The sequence below is a fragment of the Peromyscus leucopus genome, chromosome 7 (assembly GCF_004664715.2).
Source record: "Peromyscus leucopus breed LL Stock chromosome 7, UCI_PerLeu_2.1, whole genome shotgun sequence".
Classification (NCBI taxonomy): Eukaryota; Metazoa; Chordata; class Mammalia; order Rodentia; family Cricetidae; genus Peromyscus; species Peromyscus leucopus.
In genome coordinates, this window is record NC_051069.1 from 27404930 (window position 1) to 27431443 (window position 26514).

At 50.8% G+C, this 26514-nt stretch overlaps 1 protein-coding gene across 2 annotated transcripts; it reads right to left on the reverse strand.

Annotated features, from left to right (window-relative positions):
- On the reverse strand, window positions 1–25359 carry Bace1 (beta-secretase 1). Of its 2 annotated transcripts, none has more exons than XM_028866455.2 (9): window positions 24614–25359; window positions 10251–10339; window positions 8130–8346; window positions 6850–6987; window positions 5766–5900; window positions 4466–4567; window positions 3873–4022; window positions 3465–3636; window positions 1–2365 (listed from the first exon to the last, which is right to left on the reverse strand). In XM_028866455.2, the coding sequence occupies exons 1-9, from the start codon at window positions 24872–24874 to the stop codon at window positions 2124–2126; spliced, it is 1506 nt and encodes a 501-aa protein (XP_028722288.1). In that variant the 5' UTR covers window positions 24875–25359; the 3' UTR covers window positions 1–2123. The 2 variants fall into 2 exon arrangements, with proteins under 2 accessions (XP_028722288.1, XP_028722290.1); XM_028866457.2 differs by having other exon boundaries at window positions 2272–3299; window positions 3357–3636; window positions 24614–25322.
- Between the last annotated feature and the right edge of the window lie 1155 nt (window positions 25360–26514).

Genomic DNA, 26514 nt, shown 5'->3' on the forward strand with positions numbered 1-26514 from the left:
TAGAGCTGTATAACACATATTTTTACAAGCAAGAAGCTGTTGTCAAGATTTGTTTTTCTGTTGTACACATCATAGTTCATATATTTATGATACAAAGGAATTAACCATCAAAAGAAAAATAAATGCAAATTTCCCCTTTAAAAAAAAATAGAACACCAGTTACTAGGGTAAATAACAACTAGGTTGAGTGTCTTTCCCCCCTGGAAAAAGATGGGAAAAAGCCAGTTTCCCCCAACATAGGTTGAAATTGTAAAGCAGAATGTGGCATTTTCATTTCATGGTAGTGATTCTGGAAGCTTATTTACACTGTAGGTTCTGAGCTGGAAGTGGACAGGCTCCACTCTTCCCGGCAGTCTTTGTGGTTGTAGGGTGTTCCCACTCAGCCAGAGCAGCACCAGTGCAGGGGAAGGAAGAGAACCCAGCTGAAAAACTGTGACTCAGTACTCTTAGTTTATTGGTTTATGGCTTGTGGGCAGCTGGCTGGGGCCAGCAACTCCAGAGGCCCTGCACGTGTCCCTGTCCCTCATCAGCTAATTCCATGCTTGGCAGGGCCCCTACCTGAAAGCAGTGTGCAGAGCATATAGGGATAGGATCAGCAGGTATCCCAGAACAATTCTGCTCTTCCCACTAACACTGGTTTCATGTCTGTTGTGTTAGAACTGACAGGGGAGAAATGAGTGTGGCCCCCACTACCTAGCCCAAGAACCAGCCTGGGTACCCATGTACTGTTGGGAGGGGCAGCAGAGAGCAGGAAGAAGACTGCTCTATCAGGAAAAGGCAGAGAAGGAGGTAAGGAAGCCCTGAGGCTGCCATCCTTTCTCCAGGCAGCCTAGATACTGAAGGCAATGACACAGGACCAGAAAGCCAGCCCTCCGTTTCTTACAGCCGTGGTTTAATACTAGCCAATGTGTGATGATGCCTCAGCCAGATAAATAAAGGGGCCACTGGAGAGGATACGGAAGTAATGAACTCAGTACTCCATAAAGATCCTACCACTTCGTACCACTGGGCAAGAAAAATGAAATAAAAGTGAAATCCAGGCAGAGGCAAAGGCATCAGCCCTATACCTTCTGAATGAATTGTCAGGATTCTGCCTTTGTGGAGCAGATAGGAGAACTCTCCTGTCTGTTCCTTTTAGCACCTCGGTTGGAGTGAACCTATGCTGGCAAGGCAGTCCCCAGCGCTGCAGTATTCTGTTGTCCCATAGGGCACCTGGGACCTTGGGGTTGGGACATTTCAGTACCACCTAGCATATAGAAGAAGCAGGTAGAGACGGGTGGAATGAACAAGGTAGGAATTCATCTGTCCAGTGGGACTTTCCCATGAGCACTGTTCCTTGAAGAGAGCTTTAAACAGAGCTCTTTGGCTAATAAGCCCCTTTCCCCATCTCATTTCCGTTCAGGCTGCAACCACAGACACCTCTCTTAGTCCAGATGGGCTTCTGTCTTGGAGATGAGTTTAAACTTGGGACTAAAAAGTGATTATATTTCTGCCTTTCCTAGCTTTGCTCCCGACTCCTTCCTCTGTCTCTGTCCTGTCTCTCCTCATCTTGACTGCCCCCAGGAGCACAAACATGGCATCATATTGGTTTTTGTTTAACTCAAGAAGCAGTCTTTACATCAGTGTAGACTTGATCCTGCAGTCCCTGTCACTAAAGCAACTGACAGACTGCATTTTCTTGTGCTGACTTGGGCCAGCAGGGAAGTGAGATTGGCCCTTTCTCTGCCAGGGTACCACAGGGACACATGCTGGGTAGCCTGGGTGTGACGCCAGTACTTCTGGAAGGACAAAGAATACTTTGGGTTGGAGAATCTAAAGGACGCTGGGCAGAGGGTCAGGGCTGAAGCTTCAAGCAGCAGAGTTTCCAACTCAAGTTTGAGGTGACTAAGGGTATTCCTGCCACCAGAATGCTGCTCTCTTTCCTCTTCTGTTTCCTACAGGTACAAGCCCTGTAACCCACCTTGCCAGCTTTCCCTTTTCTTTCAAAGCAGAAGCATTTGGCAGGTTGGTTAGGGTCCTGAGGTGCTCTGGCCACAGGTACCATCTGTGTCTCCAACTTGTGTGACCAAAGGGAACCACCCAGATGTGGTCCAGGGGAATCTGTCATCTGCCCACGGGCCTCCTTATTTCAGCAGGGAGATGTCGTCAGCAAAGTCATCGTGCTGATGGCGCAGACAGCGTAGGCAGCGCCACTGACATACCATGAGGCAGAGTGGTAACATGAAGAGGGCGCAGATGGCAGCCATGACGTAGGCTATGGTCATAAGTGTCGACTCGTCGGTCTGTGGAATGTTGTAGCCACAGTCTTCCATGTCGGCCGTAACAAAAGGACCTTCCACTGCCGCCGTCCTGAACTCATCGTGCACTGGAGAAAGAGTGGAGACGCTTACTGTCATAGAGCAGTTTGGGATACATAATTAATACAGCTTCCTGACAAGGGCCCCTGGGGGTCCACCCAAGTGGGGCTGTGCAGAGCCCTTCCTGGAAAGAGTGAGCAGTGGACAGGGAAGCCAGCACTGGGGGAGATCCGTTTCCCATCCCAGGGCCCTGGAAACTACAAGGCTTTCTCATTTTTTTATCCAGTAGAAGTGATACCAAAAAGTTAACAGTTCTGAGTTGAGCAAAGTCCAGCCCCTTACACATGTAGCAGACTTACCTGTAACCATGGAAATCTAACCACAAAGCCCCACCCCCTTTCTGTGGTAGCATTCAGCCTCACAGTGGGCAGCCAGCTGTCCTTGCAGCTAGGGTTTCCAATGCTGCAGCAAAGCTCTGACTGTTAGGAGTTTGCAACAGTGCTCTCCCCTCAGGCAGAGTTCACCAGAGCAAGCCTCAGGCCTAGCCTTCACACAGCTGACTAGCCTTCACACAGCTGACTAGCCTTCACACAGTTGACTAGCCTTCACACAGCTGACTAGCCTTCACACAGCTGACTAGCCTTCACACAGCTGACTAGCCTTCACACAGCTGACTAGCCTTCACACAGCTGACTAGCCTTCACACAGTAGACTAGCCTTCACACAGCAGACTAGCCTTCACACAGCTGACTAGCCTTCACACAGCTGACTAGCCTTCACACAGCTGACTAGCCTTCACACAGCTGACTAGCCTTCACACAGCTGACTAGCCTTCACACAGCTGACTAGCCTTCACACAGCTGACTAGCCTTCACACAGCTGACTAGCCTTCACACAGCTGACTAGCCTTCACACAGCTGACTAGCCTTCACACAGCTGACTAGCCTTCACACAGCAGACTAGCCTTCACACAGCTGACTAGCCTTCACACAGCTGACTAGCCTTCACACAGCTGACTAGCCTTCACACAGCTGACTAGCCTTCACACAGCAGACTAGCCAGAGGCAACTATTCCTACCTCCCAAACAGAAAGGGGCCTGGGCATCCGCTGCTGACGGGGAGAACATGACCAGACTGACCCCACACACTCCTCACTGGTGCTCTCACCATGGCAAGCACTGACAGCAAAGCCAATTCGCTTTCGGGCCCGATCAAAGACCACATAGAAACCTTCCATGATGACAGCTCCCATAACAGTGCCCGTGGATGACTGTGAGATGGCGAACTTGTAACAGTCATCTTGGGACGTGGCCACATCTTCCACCGGCCGCAGGTATTGCTAGGGATAAAGAGTCACAGGGTGAGAGCATGCCTTCTTATTTCATCCTCCTGCCTTTCTCTGCTTTCTAGCCATCTGTACTTGTCTCTTCCTCAAGCCCTGAGGTGTTGAATTTTCCAAGACCCCTTTACCACTAGACCTTCATTTTGTCTTTCAAGTTGTAGGAAGCCACGTCTGTTTAGTATACACACTTTGTCGTCTTCTTGGCACCCCACCGCCTCAGCTTGGGGACATACCTGAGGAAGAATGGTGATGCGGAAGGACTGATTGGTGACCTCACCCATGAGGTAAAGTGAGATGACTGGGAAAATGTTCCAAGGGGTAGTGCCTGCTTGCCAGCACACCAGCTGCTCCCCTAGCCAAAAGCCATCCGGGAACTTCTCCGTCTGTTGACAAGAGAGGAATGTGAGGAACCCCGTCTCGCCGTCTCTCCTCTTGTGTTCATAATTGCAGTACCAGTGCCACTGTTTGCTTTTCTAGGGAAATTTCCACAGTGGCAAAGGAAAACTAGACTAAGGAGCAGAAGAAGAACGGGCCACTGGGCTCATAAAGCTGTGCTGGGGCTACTGAACTTGGCAGCTCACACCACCTGTGGTCCCAGAATTTGGAAGGCTGAGGCATGAAGATGTCAAGTTCAAGGCCAACCTGCATTACATTCATGACCCTGTCTCCAAAACAAAGAAAGAAGAAAGGTACCAGCTGAGCCAACAGACCAACCACAGTTTCTAAGTGCCCTGAGTGGAAAGGTCTATGTATAGATATCTTTGTGCTTGCTGAGGTGTGTGGCTGCCACTGACTTCTGCCACCGTTTCGTCCTTACTCCACTGACCGAGGAGGCGGCCTTGATGGACTTGACTGCAGCTTCAAACACTTTCTTAGGCAGACGAAGGTTGGTAGTGCCACTGTCCACGATGCTCTTGTCGTAGTTGTACTGGGAAGGAGAGCAGAGGGTCAGAAGAGTTGGGAGGGGTTGACTCTGACATCTAGGCGCCCTGCCAGGGTTGGCATCTCAGCTTTGCGTACCTCCTTGGGCAAGTTACTTAACCTCTGTGAACCTGTTTCCTTGTCTCTAAACTGAAGATACTAACAGTGCCTACCTCAAAGGCTAGCAAAAGGATTAACTAAGTCAACATGCTGAAAGTACTAAGTAGTTCTAGCAGATCCCAGGCACTTGGTGAGTATTAACTTCATTACCTTGTGTGGGTAGGTGGTCTCCAAATCTAAACAGAATGCCTTGGGTGGTGTTGGTAACGTCTTCCAGTACTTTTGTGTAGTTATTCTCATTTAACATACATAATAATGTAGAGAAGTTTGGCTCAGCGTGCATGAAGCGCTAGGTTTGAGCCCTAGTACTGCATGGTGGTGTAGGCCTGGAGAGCACTTGAGAGTCGGACACAGGAGGACCAGGAGTTCAACATCATCTTTAGCTACATAACAAGTCTGAGGCCAGCATGAGCTACATGAAACCCTACCTGAAAAAGCCAAAAAAGTGGGCCGTTGAGATAGCTCAGCAGGTAAGGGTGCCTGCTACCAAATATGATGACCTGAGTTCAATCCCAGGGAGATCCATATGGTGGGAGAACTAGTTACTGAAAATCATCCTCTAACCTCCACACAGATGCTGTAGCACATGCACCCCCTACCCCGCTAAAAATGTAAAAGGAAAGAAAAAAAAAAAAAGAATCTAGGGAAAGAGACTCCAAATGTCAGCATTTGGAGTATGCGAAACATAGGGACTAACACTTTGTACATTGGCTTTGACCTTCACAGTCTCTGAGAAAGAGGATATGGACACAAGAATCCTGGAGGCACTTAGTAACAGCATGGCTGGAGTCAGATCCATCCCACCATGCTACCTCACAGTCTTGCCCCAGGCCATGAAAGGCAGTGACTAGGGTCCAGACAGGAACCAGTTCCATATTGTCATTACTGTACTGTAAGTACGTGGTCCGGGCTCTGTGACTGCTCTAACAGGTCCTGCCCTTCACCTCAGGCACTGCTGTGTGATCACTAAGCTTTTGACTTGGTCCAGTCCTGACAGGTCCTGTGCCTCCATCCTCTCCCTCCATCCTCTCCCTCTGTGGGCTAACCCCTTTACTCTCAACTTGAATCCCCTTCCATTTTCTTACCTCCTTGCAGTCCATTTTCAGATCTTGACCATTGATTTCCACACGTACAATGATCACTTCATAGTACCACTCCCGCCTGATGGGTGTGTACCAGAGACTGCCCGTGTACAGCGAGTGGTCGATACCGCCAATGATCTAAGAGAAGAAGAAGCAGACACCTATGTCCTAGCAAAGGAGGAGAGCAGGGCACCCAAACCAAATAGTAAGATCAGCCATTTCTTGGGGTGTCAAGATTCTCTCCACACCACCCTTTCCATCTTCCTTTTTTTTATTTTTAATTTTTTTTAAATTTATTTTTATGTGCATTGCTGTGTTTCGCCTGTATGTTTGTCTGTGTGAGGGTGTCAAATCCTGGAGTGACAGACAGTTGTGAGCTGCCATGTGGGTGCTAGGAATTGAACCCAGGTCCTCTGGAAGAGCAGCCAATGTTCTTAACCGCTGAGCCATCTCCAGCCCCTCCATCTTCCTTTCTAATCCCAGTAAACCCCATGCGTGGAACTTTTTAGTTTCATAAGTCTGCTCAGGAGAAGAGATACATCAGGATTATTTGTATCAAAATCCCATAGCCCTTGACAGAAAGTTACTTAAACCTAAGCTAGCACAATAAATACAGAATGAATTGATTATATGCTGCTTTCATAAGTTTTATTTTCTTTGCTTGTTGGAAAAATCACTCATTATTGTCCTAATTAATAAATGGGCTTGAACTGAGTCTGGTGGCATACACCTGCAATCCCAGCACTTGGAAAACGGAAGGAGGGGGACGCTGCAAATCTTAGGCCAGCCTGGTCTCCACAGGGAGCTTTGGGTCAACTGAGCTACAGACAGTATCTCTTAACAAGCTTAAATTCCTTACATACCGTCTTCAGATTTCAGACAATAATCTTAACAGGTTTTTTTTTATTTCCTTTGAAATGTATCTAATTGTTTCTAATCCTTTCCATGAGTGATTCCGCTCCTTTCTAGAAAAGCAGGGAAGAGACTGGAAAGAGGAAAGGGGGAAGTAGAATTGGGGGTATAAGGGGTTTCTTGATCCTGGCCCCAGGGAGAGGAGGACACATGGCCCCTCTGAGGACCTACTCACCATGCTCCCTCCCACCGAGGCCAGTGCCTCAGTCTGGTTGAGGGGGAAGCCAGCGCCACAGAGCTGCAGGGAAAAGACATTGGGAATGTGCGTCTGCTTCACCAGCGAGTCAAAGAAGGGTTCCAGGGAGTCGTCGGGCTGTGGCAGAGAGACACAGGAGTAAATCCTCGTGCAAGGGCACTAACAGGTCAGCTTCCTGCCTGTATTCAGGAGTAAAGTCAAAACTTGGGGATATTCCTCAGGAAAGACCAACCTGAGGTACTGAGATCTGGCTGAGCAAGGGTAAGAGACATTGCATTGCAAAGAGACAAGTGCTGGCCATAGGAATTTCCATCCATTCCCACATGGTTAGCCTGTTTCATATTTGGGGAAGGCCTCCTGTACCTATCATAGCTGCTCCCATGACAGTCCCCCCTCCTGCCTTGTTTACAGCCCTTCAGACAAACTTTCTCTCCTTTATGACATGCATGTGTGCGTGCATCTGTGTGTGTCTGTCTGTGTGCACACATACAGAAACCAAAGGACAACATTGAATATTGTTGCCTAGAATCTGTGTACCTTTTAGAAATATGTATTTGGGTGTGCACTGGCATGTGCAGCCCAGCATGGGTGTGAAGATCAGAGGAGTGGGCAGGCATCAGTTGGCTCCTCCTGCCACATGGTTCTCAGGCTTGTTGGCAAGGGTGCTTACCCACCAAGCCACCTCACCAGCCCTAACTTGTTTTGTTTTAAAATTGTTTTTGTGGGTATAGGTATTTTGCCTGCCTGTATGCCTCTGCACCATGCATGTGCTTGTTGCTTGCAGAGGCTGGAAGAAGGCATTGGATCCCCTGGAACTGGAGTTACAGGTGATTGTGAGCTGTCGTGTGGGTGTTAGGAATCAAACCTGAGTCCCTTGGAAGAGCAGCAAGTGCTCTTAGCTGCTGAGCTATCTTGCCAGCTTCTTGGTTTCTAAGACAGAGTCTCTCGCTGGCTGGGAACTTGCCTAGTAGGCTAGGTTTAATGGCCAACAAGCCCCAGGATTTACTTGACTCTGCCTTTCCAGAGTTGGGGTTACAAGCATGCATTATTACACTCAGGTTTTTTGAAAATGTAGGTTGTGGGGATTAAGCTCAGGTTCTCATGACTGCTGGGTAAGCACTATATTCACTAAGCCATCTCTTCAGTCCCATGTTTACTCTTTAAGTTCATCCTTCCCCCTTCCTCTCGACTTCTTCCTTGTGTGGCATGCAGTAAGCAATGTGCAGGCAACAGTGTATAGGTCCAGGTGTGGTTCTCACCCTGGCAATCTCGGCATAGGCCAGCCCTAGGATGCCCTCCCAGTTGGAACCATTGATGAAGAACTTGTCCGATTCAGTGATGGCAGCGATGTTGGCACGCACAGTGACGTTGGGGCCATGAGGGATGCTCACCAGGTCAGTGCCCAGCTCCCCCTCCCACTTGCCCTGGGTGTAGGGCACATACACACCCTTTCGGAGGTCTCGGTATGTGCTGGACCTGTAAAAAGGCAGAGATGTGTGTCTGCAAAGCTACAACAATGGGCATGTATCATCAGGTTTATTTCTAAATGTTCTCTTACCCCACAGCATTCTAGAATCTGCTCAGCAGAACAGCCCTAGACAGACCACCCAGAAGAGACTGTAAGGCAGCTCTGCAGCTAGATGAGGCAAGTGATAGCTGGGGCTTGCTCTCCTGTCTCCATAGTTCATATTGTTGGACCTGAAGCTCAGGCCTAGGAAGAACAAGATGGGCTTTGTGCATTGTGCCTGTGGCTGCTGCAAAAACCGCTATTGGACAGGACATCTCCTCCCCCACCCTAGTTCTAGCATGCTCCCAGAGAAAAGGAGCCATTGACTCTTGCTGCCTTGGGGCCCAGTGGTACCATCTGCATGATGGAGAAAGAACCAGGCAGCGTGACTGTGGAAGCCATGTAACAGCTCTAGAAAAGATTTGAACCAGCATCCCAGCAGAGCGGGCAAGTGTAGGACACCACAAGAGGAATCATACTTATTGCTGCAGGATGCCCTCGCCTGTGTTTAATCATGTTACTAACCAGGGCTGGGCAGTGATGGGACTGGAGGAAGACCTGGAATGAGATGTCCTTCTACTAAGCTTACCCAAGTGTGCTCTTAGGGCAAAAGGAAACAGAAGAGCGGTTTGTGCTTTCTGACCCGTCCAAGGTTAGGATGTCAGAGTGTAGGGGCCCATACCTTTCTCATGTCTTCTCACCACATCCTCACTCTGCTTTGATGGTGAGAGGCCTTCCGCATCACTCTTCACTGTCTCTCTTACCTTTGACCATTCTAGCCTACCTCCCACCACCAAGGGGAACCCAGCTGGTGGCACTTAGGATGGTACCAGAGGAGGTGATTCAGTGGGGACCATGAAAGATTCTTTCCTTTGTGTTGTTTGGCTTCTTAAAACTCAAAGAGTAAGGTTTTTGTCTATGTAGTGTATGCGCATGAGTGTGCACAGATGAACAAGGGATGTCTTCTGTTGCTCTCCGTTGTAGTTTTTGAGACAGGGTCTCTCTGAGCCTGAAGTGGGCTGTTTCAGCGAGGCTGGCCAAAAAGTCCCCAGATCTGCCCATGTCAGCCTGCCCATGCCTGGGTTACGGGCACACACAGCCATGCCTGGCTTTTATGTGGGTGCTAGGAACTTGAATGCAGTCTTCTTCTTTCACAGCATGTTCGTAGTCACTGAGCCACCTCCCTAGCTCCCACCCACCCACCCACCCACCCTTTTTTTTTTTTTAACTTTTTACTTTTTTGAGAGTTGCTATATAGTCCACATTGGTCTCAGCAATCCTCCAGATGCTGAGATTACTGGTATGTACCGTCATGCCCAGCTCCTGTACATATTTAAATCATGCATAACTACCCAGAGTGGTCCCTGGGTGAGAACATGGTGAAAGACACTAGCCACTGTAACCTGTTCAGCCTTCTAACCTGTAAGCTTAGCCCTTTTTTGTTTGTTTGTTTGAGACAGGGTTTCTCTGTGTAGCCCTGGCTGTCCTGGATCTCACTCTGTAGAACAGGCTGGCCTCGAACTCACAGAGATCCACCTGCCTCTGCCTCCCGAGTGCTGGGATTAAAGGTGTGTGCCACCCTGCCTTGCCAGCTTAGCCCTTTTGCCTGTCCATACAGACAAAGAACGAGACAGTTTCTGTTCTACCCTGGGAACCTGGGGGCTGCCCCCTCCTTTCCCTCCCTTGGGAAGCTGCCCTGTGTCAGAATGGGAGCACTTCCTGGATGCCCCTCAGCCCACCTTTTTCCATGCTATGCCTTTTCTCCTAGCCCCAGCTGCCTCCTTTTGCTCCCCCCTCTCTAGTAGGAAGAAAGGTTCTTGTTCTTATACCCTGACTCCTCGGAACCCCTCCCCCACCCCTCCCCAGCACTTACAGCTGCCTCTGGTAATAGCGGTGCAGGAAAGGGTGTGGGGCAGCCCCCACCGCGAAGTTACTACTGCCCGTGTCCACCAGGATGTTGAGCTGTCGGAGGAAGGGGAGAGAAAAGACATTTCAGAAGATGGCTCTGGACACGCTGGCCTGCGGTCCCACTGGAACTTTGCATAGAAGACTAGCCAGGCCGACCCCACTGGAACCAAGGCCACACAGACAGAATTTAGGGACCCTACTGAGCCTGAGACTGGCCCTACTTCTGTCTGTGTAATACTGGTGTTCCCTGTGCCATCTGAACTACACTGTCTCTGCCATCACGTGGCCTCTGCTGTAGTTCATACACTCTATCCCTCTGCCTGGCTTCCCAGGAGGACGCCTGGGTTATCCTCCTTGGTTCTGAGAGGAGCTATTCTAGGAGCTGACACTGGCAAGGAAAGATTGGGGGGGCACACTGGTACCCTGATGTGCGGGCTCCCACGCCCCACAAGGTGGCCTCCCTTCTGTCTCGGTTACTTAAGCCTGTATGTGCCACTGTTAGGGGCGGACGGACAGGTGTGTCTGTGTTCCTTGCTAAGCAGCTCTTTCTCCTGGCATCTTGTGAATCCTGTCCCTGCTTTTCTCCTTGTAACTAAGTCCTCTTAGTGAACTGGATGGTACTCTTTTTTTCTTGGTAAAGAGGCTTGAACCATTCTCCTTAAAGTGTAAAAACCAAAGAGAACATTAAAACTCATGAAAAACCCAAATAAACTGTATCTTCATTTGCTTTTAGTGACTCATGCTCATCACTGTGGCCTAACTGACTAATAAAGTAAAACGTTCCGGACAGCCTCTTCTGTTTGGTCACCTTGGTCAGGATTGTTGGGGGTTTTTTGATTAGGGTTTGTTTGTTTGTTTTTAATTGTTTTTCCAACTTGGAGATAGCTTCTAGCTCAAACTGGATGAACCCACTGACCCCTTCGCCTGGACTTGCAAAAATGTCCAGTAGGCGACTCTTTGATGTCACAGAGCCCAAACCCTGCCTACAGGTCCTGCCAATGTGTGCATCCAATGACGAGTCATGAAGCTGATGTGGGCAAACCACCCATTACCCCACCTTCCCTCATCTCCAGTCACTTTCCCCCACCTCTCCTCATCTCCAGTCACTTTCCCCCACCTCTCCTCATCTCCAGTCACTTTCCCACCTCTCCTCATCTCCAGTCACTTTCCCACCTCTCCTCATCTCCAGTCACTTTCCCACCTCTCCTCATCTCCAGTCACTTTCCCCACCTCTCCTCATCTCCAGTCACTTTCCCCACCACTTCTCTTAGCTTTCCGTCACGGTGACACAATGCTTTAAAAGCAACTTCAGGGGAAAGCGGTAAAAACTTACTTTGGGTTCCTGGTTTCTCTCTCTCTCTCTCTCTCTCTCTCTCTCTCTCTCTCTCTCTCTCTCAAGATTTATTATTTATTATGTATACAGTGTTCTGCCTGCATGTGTCCCTGCAGGCCAGAAGAGGGCACCACATCTCATTACAGGTGGTTGTGAGCCACCATGTGGTTGCTGGGAATTGAACTCAGGACCTCTGGAAGAGCAGAGGTCTCTTAACCTCTGAGCCATCTCTCCAGCGCCCCCCCCCCCGGTTTCTTTCTTTTCTTTTAAAGGCAGGTCTCCTATTACCCAGGTTGGCTTTTGGACTCACTGTGTAGCTGAGAATGACTTTGACCTCCTCCTTCGGCCTCTACCTCGGGTGTTGAGAGTACAAGCCCATGCCACTGTGCTCAGCTCAGGGTTCCAGGTGCCTCAGCCTATGGGCACGAGGCCACATTGTTTTGGGCTGTGCCAACATAGTACATCATGTGACAGAAGAAACCTGTTCATCTCATAGCAGCCAAAAAGCCAAGGCAGAGGAAGGAACCGGAGTTCTATCATCTCCTAGAGTGTACCCCCAGTCATCTTACCTCCTCCTCCTAGCACCAAGCTGAAAACACATAGGACTTGGGAGGACCATTTAGATCTAAGCTGTAGCAGCCCTGATTCTTTCCCATACAAACACCCCTCAACCTTATCCTATCTGAGGCAAATTTTAGTCTGAGGGTTCCCCATCTTCCCATTTAGGCACTTCACAGATGAATTATTTTTATAAAACTAGTTTCTACGGTGATCGGCAGAGTCTAAAGCGTATAGCAGGCCTGCTATGGTAAGGCTCTGATGGCCTGACCCACCCCCCAGCCACACCAGACCGTTGTTTGTACGTCTGCTCTATCCTAGGAGCAGAGAGAAGGCAGGGAAGAGCCCTGTCCTCAGGAAAAGCCAGCAGTCTGTAAATGGTATCCCTGACTTCCCAAACCCAGCACCTCCCCTTCCCCCTAGCCTCAGGGCCTTCACTTCCTTTCTCAGCGAAGTCAGAGCTCTGGCACAGTCACCTGGAGCAGGTCACCATGCTCTTCGGAGCTGCTTTTGTCCTGTCTGCCAGGATCTTGCCCAGCTCCTCCGTGATAGGCAAGCAGTGCCTGAGCGGGGCGGGCGTGCTGACAGCTTCCAATGCCCCGTGGGTTTCCTGACTTCCCCAAGACTCCTCTCTACGGGTGGCCAAGCTTCAGACCCTGCCTCAGACCTCCTCCCCGGTCCCCACTCCTGGCTGGGTCCCCCTTCCCCTCCCTGCGCCCTCCTTCCCACCTCTACTCCTGTGACCCTCCCTGGTCTCTGGGCAGCCACCAGTTAACAGCGGCTGTGCTTTCAAAGAAAAAAAAAATCAATATAGTTGGGAGGCTCCACACGTCAGATTCCAACCAACTCGGTTAATGGTTAAAAGGCTTCACCCCTCTTCTGAGGACCCCTTTCCAACTCCCTTTAGGGCTTAGCTCCTAGCTCCAGAAATGAGTCTCCTCCCGACAGCCCGTGTAGCCTCTGCCTGGGATGGACTCCTTGAAATGCGTGCACAGGCCGGCTCTGTCAGATTGGCAACGTCTTTACACTGAAATGGAGCCTTTATCCAGGGCCCTGTTGTCCAGGCCTTTTCCTGTCTCTTCAGGCTGCTCCCTTCTCTACCAGGAGGCACCAATCCTCTCATTGTCTTCCCGTCCCAGCCTCACTCTTTCATCTGAGGAAGGTCTCTCCCAGACAAACAGCAAAGGCCGAGAAAGAACACCCTTCCTCACTCCGGGCCCTACACATGCCCTATCCAGTTCTTCAAGCTCCTATTGCTCTTGCTTCTCCCTCTCCACAAGAAGATGGGAAACTGGAAGAAACCACTGAGACTCCCTCCGAAGCAATGTCAGGCTGCTCCTCCCAGGCATGTGGGCCTGCTGCTGCTGAGAAGTGATTTCTGGGCCTGTCTTCCACCATCTCTCACTGAGCCCCTTGGGCAGCCTCTCCCTTTCAGCGTGGTGTAGACCTGAGGCAGAGGAACGGCATTGCCAAACAAGACAGAGGGGGAGGGGGGAGGGGGAGGGGGAGGGGAATAGCTGTGGAGGCCTCACCTCCTATCTCTCAGGCCCAGGGCCCACCCAGTCTTTCTCAGCCCATTACTCTAGCCCTCCTGGACCTGAGGCCACTCCTGCCCTCGGGCCTGCAGTTTTCATCTAGGCTGGGGAGACAATCCCCTCCTTGCTCTTTTGCTGGGCACCTACTCTAGACATGATCCCCTTCCCCTCAGGCAAATTCAACCTTCCTATCGGAATTCTTCCCACTGGCCTTTACAAATGCCGAGTCTCTTCATTAAAAACAACACAAACCTTCCTGAATCTCACATCCGCCTCCAGCTACCCTCTCTTCACAACCTAAGCTCTCAGCCAAGCTGTCTTCATTCTCCTCACCTCCCACTCTTCCCCAACCCATTCTAAAACTGGGTTTGCCTCGTCCCGCCACTATCAAACAGCCCTTACTACAGTCACCAAGGATTTCACAGGAACAAATACAAGAGAGCTTTCACAATACTCTCCATGTCACCTCACAGTTCTCTCTTGTCTCCCTCACAGATCCTCTCCCTCACAGGCCCCCACCCCAGCCTGGCTTTGGCTTCTTTTTTCCCCCCCAGGACTCTTTCCCATAAGCACCTCCAAGCAGGGATGACCAAAGCTGACCTCAACCTGGTCCTCTTCAGTGTTCCCTGTATTAGTAAGCGATGGCACCATCCAATCTGTTCTGTAAGGCAACAACCTGAGACTCTTCAAACACCTTCTTCATATCTGTTCCTAGTGTTCCCAGTCACCATCCTTCAAAGAGTTTCTGTATCTGTTTCTTCCCATCTCCTCTGACACCCCTCGGTCCAGCTAGCATCGTCTCACCCTGGGGTATCACAGGACTTCTCAACTTCAACTTATATATCATATACAACGTCATCTACCTACCTACCTATCTATCTATCTATCTATCTATCTATCTATCTATCTATCTATCTATCTATCTACGATGTGTGCACAAATGTGTACCATGTGTGTACAGGAGAAGGAGGAAGTCAGAAGAGGGGGTCAGATTTCCAGGAACTGGAGTTACAGATGGTTGTGAACCAGCATGTGAGTGCTGGGAACTGAACCCTCTCCACAAGCCCAGCATGTACTCTTACACCACGGAACCATCGATCCAGCCCCCAATCTCAACTATCTCGACATGTCTGCTGCTGACCTCACCATTCTGTATCCTGTTCTGTGGCCTGAGCAACCTTCCCAAGGTAACCGTGACCGAGTTGCCCTCCAAAGGCAGCAGGCTCCTCTCACTACTAAAATGAAAATGTTTAGCTTGCACATTTGGGTTCAGGGCATGTCTGACCCACCCTGCCTGCATACTCTCAGCCTCAGGCAAGCCTCCAAGCTCCACCACCCCTCACTGGCTACAAAGGGAGAGGTGGGGGATGCAGCTCCACCTGGATCCTCCTCCTTTGTGTCTTTCTTCCTCATCTTCAAGCCTCAGCAGAAATGAGACTGCTTGGGGAGGAAGACTGGGAATCCTAACCTTAAGTCTGCTTCCTTACCACCTGCCCCTCTGGCTCTCACTTGCCCTGTGTCTAAGAACTTTAATTAAATCCTCAGTGTGGCCCTAGTTTGGTATCCTGATGCCTGGCCCTAACAGTAGGTCTGTCTGTCTTTTCTTTTCCTTTTTCTTTCTTGAGCTGAGGATCGAACCCAGGGCCTTGTGCTTGCTAGTCAAGTGCTCTACCACTGAGCTAAATCCCAACCCCGTCTGTCTTTTTCTTTCTTTCTTTTCTTTTCTTTCTTTCTCTCTCTCCCTTCCTTTCCTTCCTTTCCTTCCTTCCTTCCTTCCTTCCTTCCTTCCTTCCTTCCTTCCTTCCTTCCTTGTTTCTTTTCTCCCTCCCTCCCTCTATCTCTCCCTCCCTCCTTTTCTTTCTTTCTGGAGGGTTTTTGAGACAGGATTTCTTTGTGTGCCTTGTCTGTCCTGGAACTCCCTCTGTAGACCAGGTTGTCCAACTCCCAGAGATCCACCTGCTTCTGCCCCCCAATGCTGGGACTAAAGGCATGCACCACCACTGCCAGGCAATAGGTGTTTCTTGAAAAACTGGTTTCTTGGACAGTGGGGGAGAAAGTCCCTCAGAGGCTCCCACCAGAAACTGCTTGGTTTTGGTTTTATGATCTGCCTTCCCTTCTTTACCCATCGCCTTGGCTGGACAGGAGAGGCTGGGTTCAGGCCACCTGTGTTGTAACCTTCTCCTTCCTTGTCCCCTGGCCTGGGGAGACCTAGGAGTCCCATGCCCAGAAGATTTAGCTTGGGGTCAGGACTAGGTCAGTGCCAATCACTTAACAAACAAATGTGTTCCTGGGGGCCTCTGAGAGAAGGCAGCTTCTAGGGAAGAGCTAACAAGCCCCACAGGGAGAGGCACACCTGCCCAGGTTCACACTGCTGTGCTCAGCAGTGGATCCTGGCTGCTGCAGAAATTGTGAGGCTGGCACATTTAAAGGGGGCTCTGGGTCCTCCAATCCATAGGGTTAACCCCCACAAACAGAAACTTTTGGATGAAAGGAGCCTTCCAGAGCCTCTGTCCCCTGGCCTAGAGAGATGATTGCTTTTTACTTTTAAATAATACTAGATTATTAAGAATCATCAATGGAGGGCTGGGTGGTGGTGGCTCACGCCTTTAATCCCAGCACTCGGGAGGCAGAGCCAGGCGGATCTCTGTGAGTTCGAGGCCAACCTGGTTTACAGAGCGAGATCTAGGACAGGCACCAAAACTACACAGAGAAACCCTGTCTCAAAGAAACAAAAACAACAACAAAAAAGAATTGTCAGTGTAGGCTAGTGGTTAGCTCAGGGTTAGAACACTTGCCTACCATGCACAAGAGCCCAGGTTCTGTTCTCAGTATGGCAAAAGAATAAAACAATCCTCCCCGCCCCCCACCATAAGCTTTCCTGGCAGTCTACCCCAGGCTCTGCAGATTTTGCAAGCCTCTAGGGCAGAGGTTCTACCTCCAAGTCTTCTTGCCAAGGAAGGTATCTGTTTTCGTCTGTGTGCACCTCCGAGCTGAGAGTTAGCAAGAACAAACCTTTGGTGTAAAGCTGACATGGGGGGAGGCTTTCTTCCATTTTGAAGAGAAGGACACAGACCCAGGGGGTGTGAGCCATGTGGCCACCTTACAAACAAGCCACAAAGCCAGCACCAGCCTCCACTGGCTCTAACTCAACCTTAAGTGTAGCCTTTCATCTTCTTGACTTTCTGGCCCCTCCCATCTGGCGAGGAAGTATGTGGTAGATGGTTAGCTGATGACTGTACAAGCCTTTGGGTGAGTCCCTCCACAGTGACCCTGGGCTTGACCAGTGGGACATCGGCAAAGGCGAATGGTCGCACACGGTCTTAGTGTCCCAACCAGTGAGTCTGTGTGGTAGCCCAAGTCCTGCCTCCTTAAGGACATCATGGAGCCACAAACCCAGCAGGTTGGGGCAATTCAACCTCTAGCTATATATAGCCACATGAATGAGTTCAAACAGGAGGACCTCAAGCCAACCCACAGAATCCTGAAAAAAAAATGGCTTGCATTTTGAGTCACAGTAATTGGGCGGTCTGTTGCCCGCTGTTAGGCAACCTATCTGAATAAAATCCTGGGGCCCTTGACATGGAGGGCTACTGACTAACCCCGAGTCACTGCCGAGAAGCATCTCTTGCCACTCTCCCCTTCCTCACTGTGGTTCTTGTGACATTTCTCAAGAGTGCAGTGACCTCACCTGGGCTCCTTTCCCCAGCTTGGCGTGTTCTCCTGCGGCATGCCCGACACCTGTACAACTTTCAAGTCGTGGTCGAATATCCTGTCTCTCAAGGGTCTGCCAAGATGCAGCTCCTCTTCCTGCAGGTCCTCAGTACCACCTGGCTTCTCTGGCTGTCACTCCCACTTAATCACTGATGCACTGCTTGCCTATCCCAAGATGCTCCCAGGAGTGGAGCGCCTACAGTTGTTACCTAACTCTTCCCTGGCCCCAGCAGGTGCTCATGCCACTTCCTTTTATTTTTTGAGACAGGGTCTTTCTCTGTAGAAAAGGCAAGCCTGGAACTTCTGGGTAGTCCAGAATGGCCTCAGACTCCTGGCAATCCTCCTGCTTCTGCCCACAAGTGCTAGAATTACAGGCATGCACCACCATTCCTGGCTGACTTCTTGTACTGGTAGTGGTTCTCACTTCCTGAAGTTGGCTCCCTGTAGCCCTACAGATGACAGGGATTACTCTCAGACTCCGATCACTGAGTGGCCCTGACCACCGCAGCCCACCTGCCCATAGCCTGAACCTCCTCTGGGGCTGTGTTTCTCAGAGCAGCCATTGTTGTTCTGGGCCTGCTCGGTTTCTGCCCTTGCTAAATGAGATTCGTCAACTCTCTTGAGTAGACACATGTCCAAACCCCAGAGAAGGGACAAGGAAGGACAGGAGGAGCCTGGGGTTAGCAACTAAAAACGCCTTATGGCCAGCAGCTCACTCCTGCCCCGGACTGCTCTGTCACGGTGTCCTTCTCAGCTCCCTTCTACTTTAACAAAGCCGCCGGCCTGAGACACACAGACTTCTAGTTACACCCTCTGCTCTCTTTGCTCTCCAGGCAGCAGCTGGAACCTGGGAACAAGCATAGCTTACCCCAGCTCAGGCCAGCTTTTGTTTTGTTCTGTTTTTCGAGACAGGGTTTCTCTGTGTAGCTTTTCGCCTTTCCTGGAACTCACTTGGTAGTCCAGGCTGGCCTCGAACTCCCAGAGATCCGCCTGGCTCTGCCTCCCGAGTGCTGGGATTAAAGGCGTGCGCCAACCCTTAACCTCTTTTAGCCCCAGTTTCCTTATAACCAAAATGAGCATGCTAATACCTAGGCCTCCTCATTAAACTAGAAAAGTAACTATGGAAGCCAGGCAGAGTGGTCCCTATCTGTAGTCAATCCCAGGAGGTTTAGGTAAGAGGACTGTTACAAATTCCAAGTCAGCCTGGGCAGTAGAGTGAGTTCTAGTACAGCCTGGGGTACAAGTGTAAGACTCTGTCTCACCAGGCTCCCCTGGCCCCCAGAGGGAAAGAAAATAAACATGTATGGAACTAGGTAAACCATATTGGGTTTTCAGAGCTTGCCCCTCTGCTGTTCACTGTACAAACAAGCTGGGCAGCTAGGGAAAAGGAGCCAAGGCCTTCCCTTGCGTTCCCCTCACCCCTTAACTCACAGGGACAGAACAGGGCTGGTTCCACTGCACTGTGACTGCTAACATCCCGAGACCTTCCCTCCTCTCCCCTCACTGACACCTCCCTCGCCAGGCCCTTGTCTCCAAACAGATGCTCGGCGGCTCACACACTACCCCATCCAAGCCCTCCTCCACACTCAAGTTGTTTTCCTGGAACCAAAATTAGACTCCACCATCCCTCTCTCACAGGCCTATGAGGGCTGCCTGAGGCTTCCAGAACAAGGTCCCGATTCCACGCAGCCCCACAGCATGCTTACCACTGCCAGCTTCTCAGCACAGCTGGGCACCTCTGCCCATAGAGCAGAGCAGCAAGCCTATGCCTGTAAGAAGTAGCTACTTTGCTCTGTGCGGTTCCTGGACTCACTGTTCTTGGAGGCCACTGGTGTTTACATATTTGTGTTTCACACCAAACTGTAAGCTCTCCAGAGGCTGGGACTATGGTGTTGTTTCTCTTCGGCACACAACAGGTGCTCAGTAAAGATTCATCATGTTGAGTTGACTGCCACCAAGTTTCCTTCCTAACAAATTATCCTTCATTTCAGGTGAAAATGAGGCAGAGTAGGAAGCTGGGGAAGTTAATGAGGCGTGGTTCATGTCTGGGATCTCAGCCCCAGGGAGGCAAAGCCAGGAGTGCACACACATATATTTGGAGGCCAGGGAGCAGCCAGACTTTTTTTTTTTTTTTTAAACAGGTCTCTCATCGATTTGGAACTTGTTTAGTAGCCTAAGCTGGCTGGCTGGCCAGCGAGTCCCAGGGCTCTGCCTGTCTGTGCCACCCCAGTGCTGGGATTACAAGCACACGCTACCATGCGTAGCTTTTCTTAATGTGGGTCCTGGGGATTCAATTCAGGTTCTCAAGCACTTGAGTGACTGACTTATCTCCATCACCCCCACTCTCCTTTCTAAAAAGTATGTGTCTTTCAGTAGTACTGTCCTTATAGCTTTATAGCTATGTTAAAGCCTTTTCCTTCTATGTAGCTGGGGCTAGCTTAATTTTGATTTCTGATCCCCCTGCCTCCACCTCCCAAGTCCTGGGCATGCTAGTGTGCCCCACCCCCGTATATGTTTTAAATCTTTTCTTAATAATAAACCTGAGTGGTGGACTGGGGATGCAACTCACTTGGCAGAGTGCTTATCCAGCATGCACGGAGCCCTGGGCTTGATTCCCAGCATCCTCTAAACCAGGTATGCTGGTATACACTTACAGTCCTACTAGAGAGGTGGAAGCAAGAGGATCAGAAACTCAAGACTATCCTTAGCTGCATAATGAGCTTGAAGCCAGCCAAAGCTACATCAGTGGATAGTGGAGTTGAACCCAGGACCTCACACATGCCAGCAGGTGCTGTGCTAAACTATATTCCTGGCCCACTCTCACCTTTCTTTCTGACAGGGTCTGGTCAGTTTATCCAAACTGCCTTGAACTCACTTTGTAGCCCAGGTTAGTCCTGCTGCCTCAGCCTGGAGGAGCTGGGAGTACAGATTGGAGTCACCAGGTTCAGTTCATAGCTCTATTTAAATGCCTTGTCGTTTATTTATTCATTCGCTCCACAGGTGTCTGAGCTGCAGATTATCATACATATTAGCATATGAGATTTGGGGCTGGTGAGATGGCCCAGTGGGTAGGGACCACTTGCAGCCAAGCGAGCCTGACAGGCTATCTGAGTTCGGTCTGGAACCCACATGGTAGAGCTGGGGGCCCCTACAAGTTGTCCTCTGACCTCCACATGCAGGTCGTGGGATGTGCACACATATACACTAAATAAATAATAAATAAATACATGTAAGAGAAAAAGAACATGAACTTTAAGTTGTGTGGTGCTGGGGTATGAACGCAGGGTCCCCTGCATGCTAGGCCAGTGTGCGGCCACTGAGCTACATCCCTAGTCCCAAGAGCTTGAAGGAAACAAAAATAGTTACAGCACACCACCCAACAGTAAGGGAGACATCCCAGAAAGGGCGGCTCTCGATAGGCTTTCAAGACAATAGTCCTGTAGGATAAACAAGGAATGAAGCAGGGGCTCAGCTTCCTGACACACCCCCTGACCAATGGCTTAACTTTCAGAGCCGATTTCTTCTCCTGAAAGCTGTGAATAATGTGGAGCTTTTATATATTTGCAGAAAAAAAGAACAAGTAAACAAAAAAACAGAGTAAGCCGGGTATGGTGGCACACTCCCTTAACTCCAGCCTCAGGGAGGCAGAGGCAGGTGGATCTTTGTGAGTTCAGCATTTTGGGGGTCAGAGTGTGCTACATAGTAAATTCAGGTCAGCCAGGGCTACATAGTGAGGCTCTGTCCTACAAACAAGCAAACCAAGATAACAAAAAAGGAAGCTGGGTGTGACGGAGGACCCTTCTTGTCCCACCGCTCTGTCTGAAGGCTAAGGCAGAAGGCTCATGAATTGTGTCTAGCCAGAGCTACACAGCAGGGCGGGAGAGAGGCAGCAGAGCAAACAAGTGAAGATGTGCAGACTTAATAAAGATAAAACGAAACAAACCCCCCCAAGACTTGTGTGTTCCAAACCATGCCCTCCTGCCCTGTCCTATCCCACCAATGGTCTGTTTCTTTCAACATGCCATGTCAGAATCACAGTCACCCCTGATGCTTTCTTTACCCTTCGCATGAGGTCGGTCACAAGCCCTGCTCATCTACTTCATGACATTCCTTGCATCCTGGTCTCCCTTCTCTCTCTCTCTCCCTCTTATCGAAGCTTCGAGGCGTCTTCTCCACACCCTAACTGTTGGGAGCTTCCTGCCTCCTGTAGTTCTATATTCTATTCTTCCTAAATTCAGACATCTGTCTGCTTGCTTTATATCATTTTCCACCACACAGGATTTCAATTTTCCCCCCCAGAGCTGAAGTCCAAACCATATAGCTTGACATTTAAGGCTCTTTGACATTTGTGGCTCAGTTTTATTTACCCAAATTGATCTGGTCTCAGCATAAACCTGTAATACCAACTGGCTTGGCTTTCTCTTGTCTCCTGAACAAACATAAGTTCAAACACACAACTTACTCTCTCATTCCTCTCTGGTCTCTCAGTCTGTGGGCTAGAGTGGGAAGCAAGCAAGAAGCAATTACAGTGTGGTGGAGAGATGCCAGGTCCTGACTGGGAATGGCCTGATTCCTTCCCATCCTCCAGGACCACACTCAGTGCACACCTACTCCATGAAGCACCTTGAGTCAACTCTGCCTTCAGTGCATTCTTTGTACTTCCGTACATCAGTCCCTCTCAAGCTTTAGAAACCCAGAAGTTTTGCCTCTAAGGGTCTAGGGTGGGGTCATGAGATTTTACATGTTTAACAGATTCTAAAGACAAGACTCTCCAGACTATCAGACCATCCTTTTTTTTTTTTTTTTAGCCAGGGTTTCTCTTGTGTAACTTTGGAGCCTTTCCTGGAACTCATTCTGTAGCCCAGGCTGGCCTTGAAACTCCCAGAGATCCTCCTGCCTCTGCCTCCCAAGTGCTGGGATTAAAGGCGTGTGCCACCACCGCCCAGCCAGTCCATCCCTTTTATCAAGGCGATGAATGACCTTGAAGAACTTGTATTTCACTTCCTTTTGAAAGCCATTAGTGCAGAAGGTGTCTTCCAACTCTTTGTATGGGAAGCACCCCTCCCCCCAATCCCCTTGTTCACAGAACTCTGCCATCCTGCTCTCACTTCACGCCTCTGATAGCCCCACCAGATAGGAAGAGTGCTCATCTTCCCCACAGGCTGCCCAGGAGAGGAACGAAACCGAGCAGAGCAGAGGCTGGCTGGACTAGGGTCTGGGGCACAGCCACGTGTAACCAGAGTGCCCCAGCTCAGGGTTCCCAGGGCCGGTGTGCACCCTCCAGCCCCCCCCCCCACTCTAACTCCTGGTCAGGAGCAGGGAGGCATTGACTAGCCCTAATCAATTACTCTCTGCCTAGGGCTGGACTGGAGCACCTATCTACGCTGCATCACAGGGGACCAGGGAAGTACAACAACTGGTCTCCCAGTTCACATGTATTCAACATGTTGGCCCAGATTTTATGCCTCACTGCACAGGACAGAAGAGGCAGAGGTGGCCGGGCCAGTTAAGGAGAAAGAGGTAAATGTTTATTGGAGGTCAGTTAGCCCAGTGCTTTCTTCTAGGCGTCTCCCCCTACATGGTTTCATTTAATCCTTACAATTATCTTGCAAAGGAGATCTCATTTCCCACATTTTAAAGAGAAGGCAATGGCCAATGAGCGGTTATATAAGTTGCCTAAGGCCACACAGCTAGGAAAAGAGAAAACTCTGGGTGGTAGGCAGAGCCCAGAAGCCTGGCCTGCCTCACCCTTAAGTCCTTGCTGGTTGCCTCATAGATCTGTGCAGTCGCACGGCACCATCACTAGAGTCCCAGGTCCCCACATGTCCCCTTCCCTGACAAGTTGCCGCCTGTTGGCTCAGACCGAACTTTAGCTCTGGCTTAGCTTCTATACTCATATTCCATATCCCTTCTGGGAAGTTATGGCACACAGTAAGAGGGAGGGGCTAGTGGGGGAAACCAGGACCAGATCCTCCAAAGCAAGCCTGGGTGTCATGGACCCAATAAGGCTGGCTCCTGTCAGGTAGCAAGAGGGCAGGGGGTTGTGGTTCCGGTTGTCTGAGTTAAAGGAAGTGTGACTGTCTCCCTCCTGGCCCCAGGACACTCCCACCTTTCCACGCCCTCCATGGACAAGCTTTGTGGACACAGACTGGAGCCACTGAGGGTAGCTCACAGAGATACACAGGATCAGATTCAAGGTGACACACAGAAGCATACGCAGCACCGCACTGCCACCAGTACCCAGACTTCGCCCACAGAGGCGGCGGCGGCGGCAGATGCACTCAGAGGTCAGCCAGGAACCCCACATGGAAGGTAGCTGACTCAAGCCCACACTCCCAGTCAGCACAGGCAGAGGACACAACCTCCGCCAGCCACCTGGGAGGTACCTCGGCAATTGTTGGGGAGAAATGGGGACAATTTGGAGAGGGCTTTCTCCATGGGTGCTTCCCCCTCCACCCCAGAACCCTTCTCTTGCAGGGGAGTTCTGGCTTCTTTCCTAGGCTTATCATCTCCTCAGACTCAGTTCAGCTCCCTTCTGGCCATGTTCTGAAGCATGGGTGGGGGATGGGCTAAAGTGCAGAGTGGGAGCCAGGGTAGAAGAGGAGGAAGGGGCTGGGGCGGAGGGGGGGGGGCGAGGGGGGGGAAGAGCCAGAGTCCATTGGGACGTGGAGGCTACATGGATGTCAGCATGGCTCACTTTGCTGGCTTATGGCAGCCGGGACTGGGAGTTAGGAATGATTTATCCAACTGGTGCCAGGATTCTTGGGTTCTCAGAATATGAAGGTGGGGGGCCTCAGATTCGCCCAGAATACTAGAGAAGGGGAGAGTTGGGTGTTGCAATATGAGAGACTCCAATTCGGCCAGAGCCAGAGGGAGCGGACACCTGTTACAGTGTCCCTGTGCCTGGCCCTTCCCCAGGGTCAGGTGCCCCCAGGGACGGGCTTTTCTTATAGAGAAGGATGAGGCAGTGACAGGAGGTCGGGCAGTCAGCCCTGGGACTGGGACGCCAGTGAGAGGAGGCGGGAAAGGGAAAGACTGCTTCCTCCCTGACCCTGGAGGAATAGCTTGGGAAGGGGCCTGTCCTCCAGCACCCACGGAGCAAGCCATCTTTAGTCGGGCAGCCTGCTTCATCCCTCTTCCGTCACCCTTCTATCATGCAGGGAGGAGGGCTGCCAGGCCTGACCACCTTACCGTCTGTGGGGGGCTACCCACGGTCATCTCCACATAGTAGCCTTGGCCGGACTTGCCCCTCAGGTTGTCCACCATCTCCACAAAGCTGCCTCTCCGGCCAGGCTCCTCGGATTCCTCGTCGGTCTCCCGGGGCAGCCTCAGGCCCAGGGGTGGCCCTGCCAGGCCGCTGCGAAGGGGCAGCCGGATGCCGAGATGGGTGCCCTGGGCAGGTAGCATTCCCGAGCCCACCCATAGCAGGATCCAGCGCAACGCCGGGGCCATGGTGAGCCCGGGGCCTTGTGGCTCCGGTTGGAGACTGTCCTTGTTGACTGCCCCTAAGTCTGGGTAGTGGTGGCTTCTCTCAGGAAAGCGGCCTTGGAGGCATCAGGACTGCGGAGCCTGCAGGGCCCCTCACTCAGATCCCGGTCCAGGCGGCGGAGAGTGGGCAGGAGAAATCCGCAGCGCACCAGAGGAGAGAACGGTGGCGATCCGGGACCCAGCTACATCTGGACGGCGGCAGCCAGCCTCAGCGGGGAGCTCGGGCCCCTCGCGGGGCTGGGAGGGGCGGGCATGGCGACCTGAGCCCGCAGCTTTCGGGGTCTTCCAGGCGGGGTCCGCAGCGAGAGGACGGACAGGGGTTCCCGGCTCTTGCGGCCGCGTCGGCTGCTCAGGCCACCATAATCCAGCTCCCGGTTCCCAGCACCCAGGCAGGCTAGGGAGGCGGAAAGACTTGTGGCGGTGGCTGTCAAAGCCAAAGGGTTTTTGCTTTTCCCTGGGATCGCTGGGAAGTGTAGTCTTCCCATGGCAGGCAGCCCAGCTTCCGGGGCTGAGAGGGGTCTGGGATGCCCTCTGCCGAGATGGAGTTCACTCTGCAGGGTCCGGGTGGGAGCGCGTTCCCATAGCGCTGGCAGGGTAAGAAGGAACCAATATTATACTTCTCATCTGCTAGTCCTTCCTTTATTGTTTTATTTATTCATTCACTCCTTATTATTTTATTTTATTTTGATACAGGGTCTTGTAAACACACCGTGCAGTCAAGGCTACCCTGGACTTTGAAGCAATCCTCCTGCCTCAGCCTCCTGGATCAGCATTGATTGAGTACCCTCCATATGCCAGGCACTTCGCCTGGCACAGAGGCAGAAAAAAGACGCACACATCTCAAAAGAGATTCCACTAGGGAGAACTGTGTTTTTTTTTTTTTTTCCACAGTGTGCTGTTAAGAATTTGGGGGCACCCCCCCCCGGGCGGTGGTGGCGCATGCCTTTAATCCCAGCACTCGGGAAGCAGAGCCAGGCGGATCTCTGTGAGTTTGAGGACAGCCTGGGCTACCAAGTGAGTCCCAGGAAAGGCGCAAAACTACACAGAGAAACCCTGTCTCGAAAAACCAAAAAAAAAAAAAAAAAAAAAAGAATTTTGGGGCACATACCTTTAATCCCAGCAGTGGCCGGAGAATCTGTGAATTCGAGAGCAGTTTGGTCTACATAGGTAGTTCCAAGACATCCAAGATTACACAAAGAAACCCTGCCTCAAAAAACAAACAAGCCGAGGCGGTGATGGCATTGGGAGGCAGAGGCAAGAGGATCTCCGAGTTGGAGGCCAGCCTGGTCTACAGAGTGAGTTCTAGGACAGCCAGGGCTGTTACACAGAGAAACCCTGTCTTGAAAAACAAACAAAATCCAAAAAATAAAAAATAAATAAAAACAAAAAACCAATAACAACAAAACAAGACAAAAAAAAACCAACAAAAACAAAAAAATTGGAATATATATAGGGAATACAGACAGGTGGCCTTTAATCTAAGCCTAAAATTGAAAGTATTTTCAGGAGCAGAGACTTGGAGGAGCAAGATTGAAATGATGAGAGCAGCCACAGCTCACCAGGTTCCAACAGGGTGACCTGCAGCCTGTTTTGTCCAGACCTGC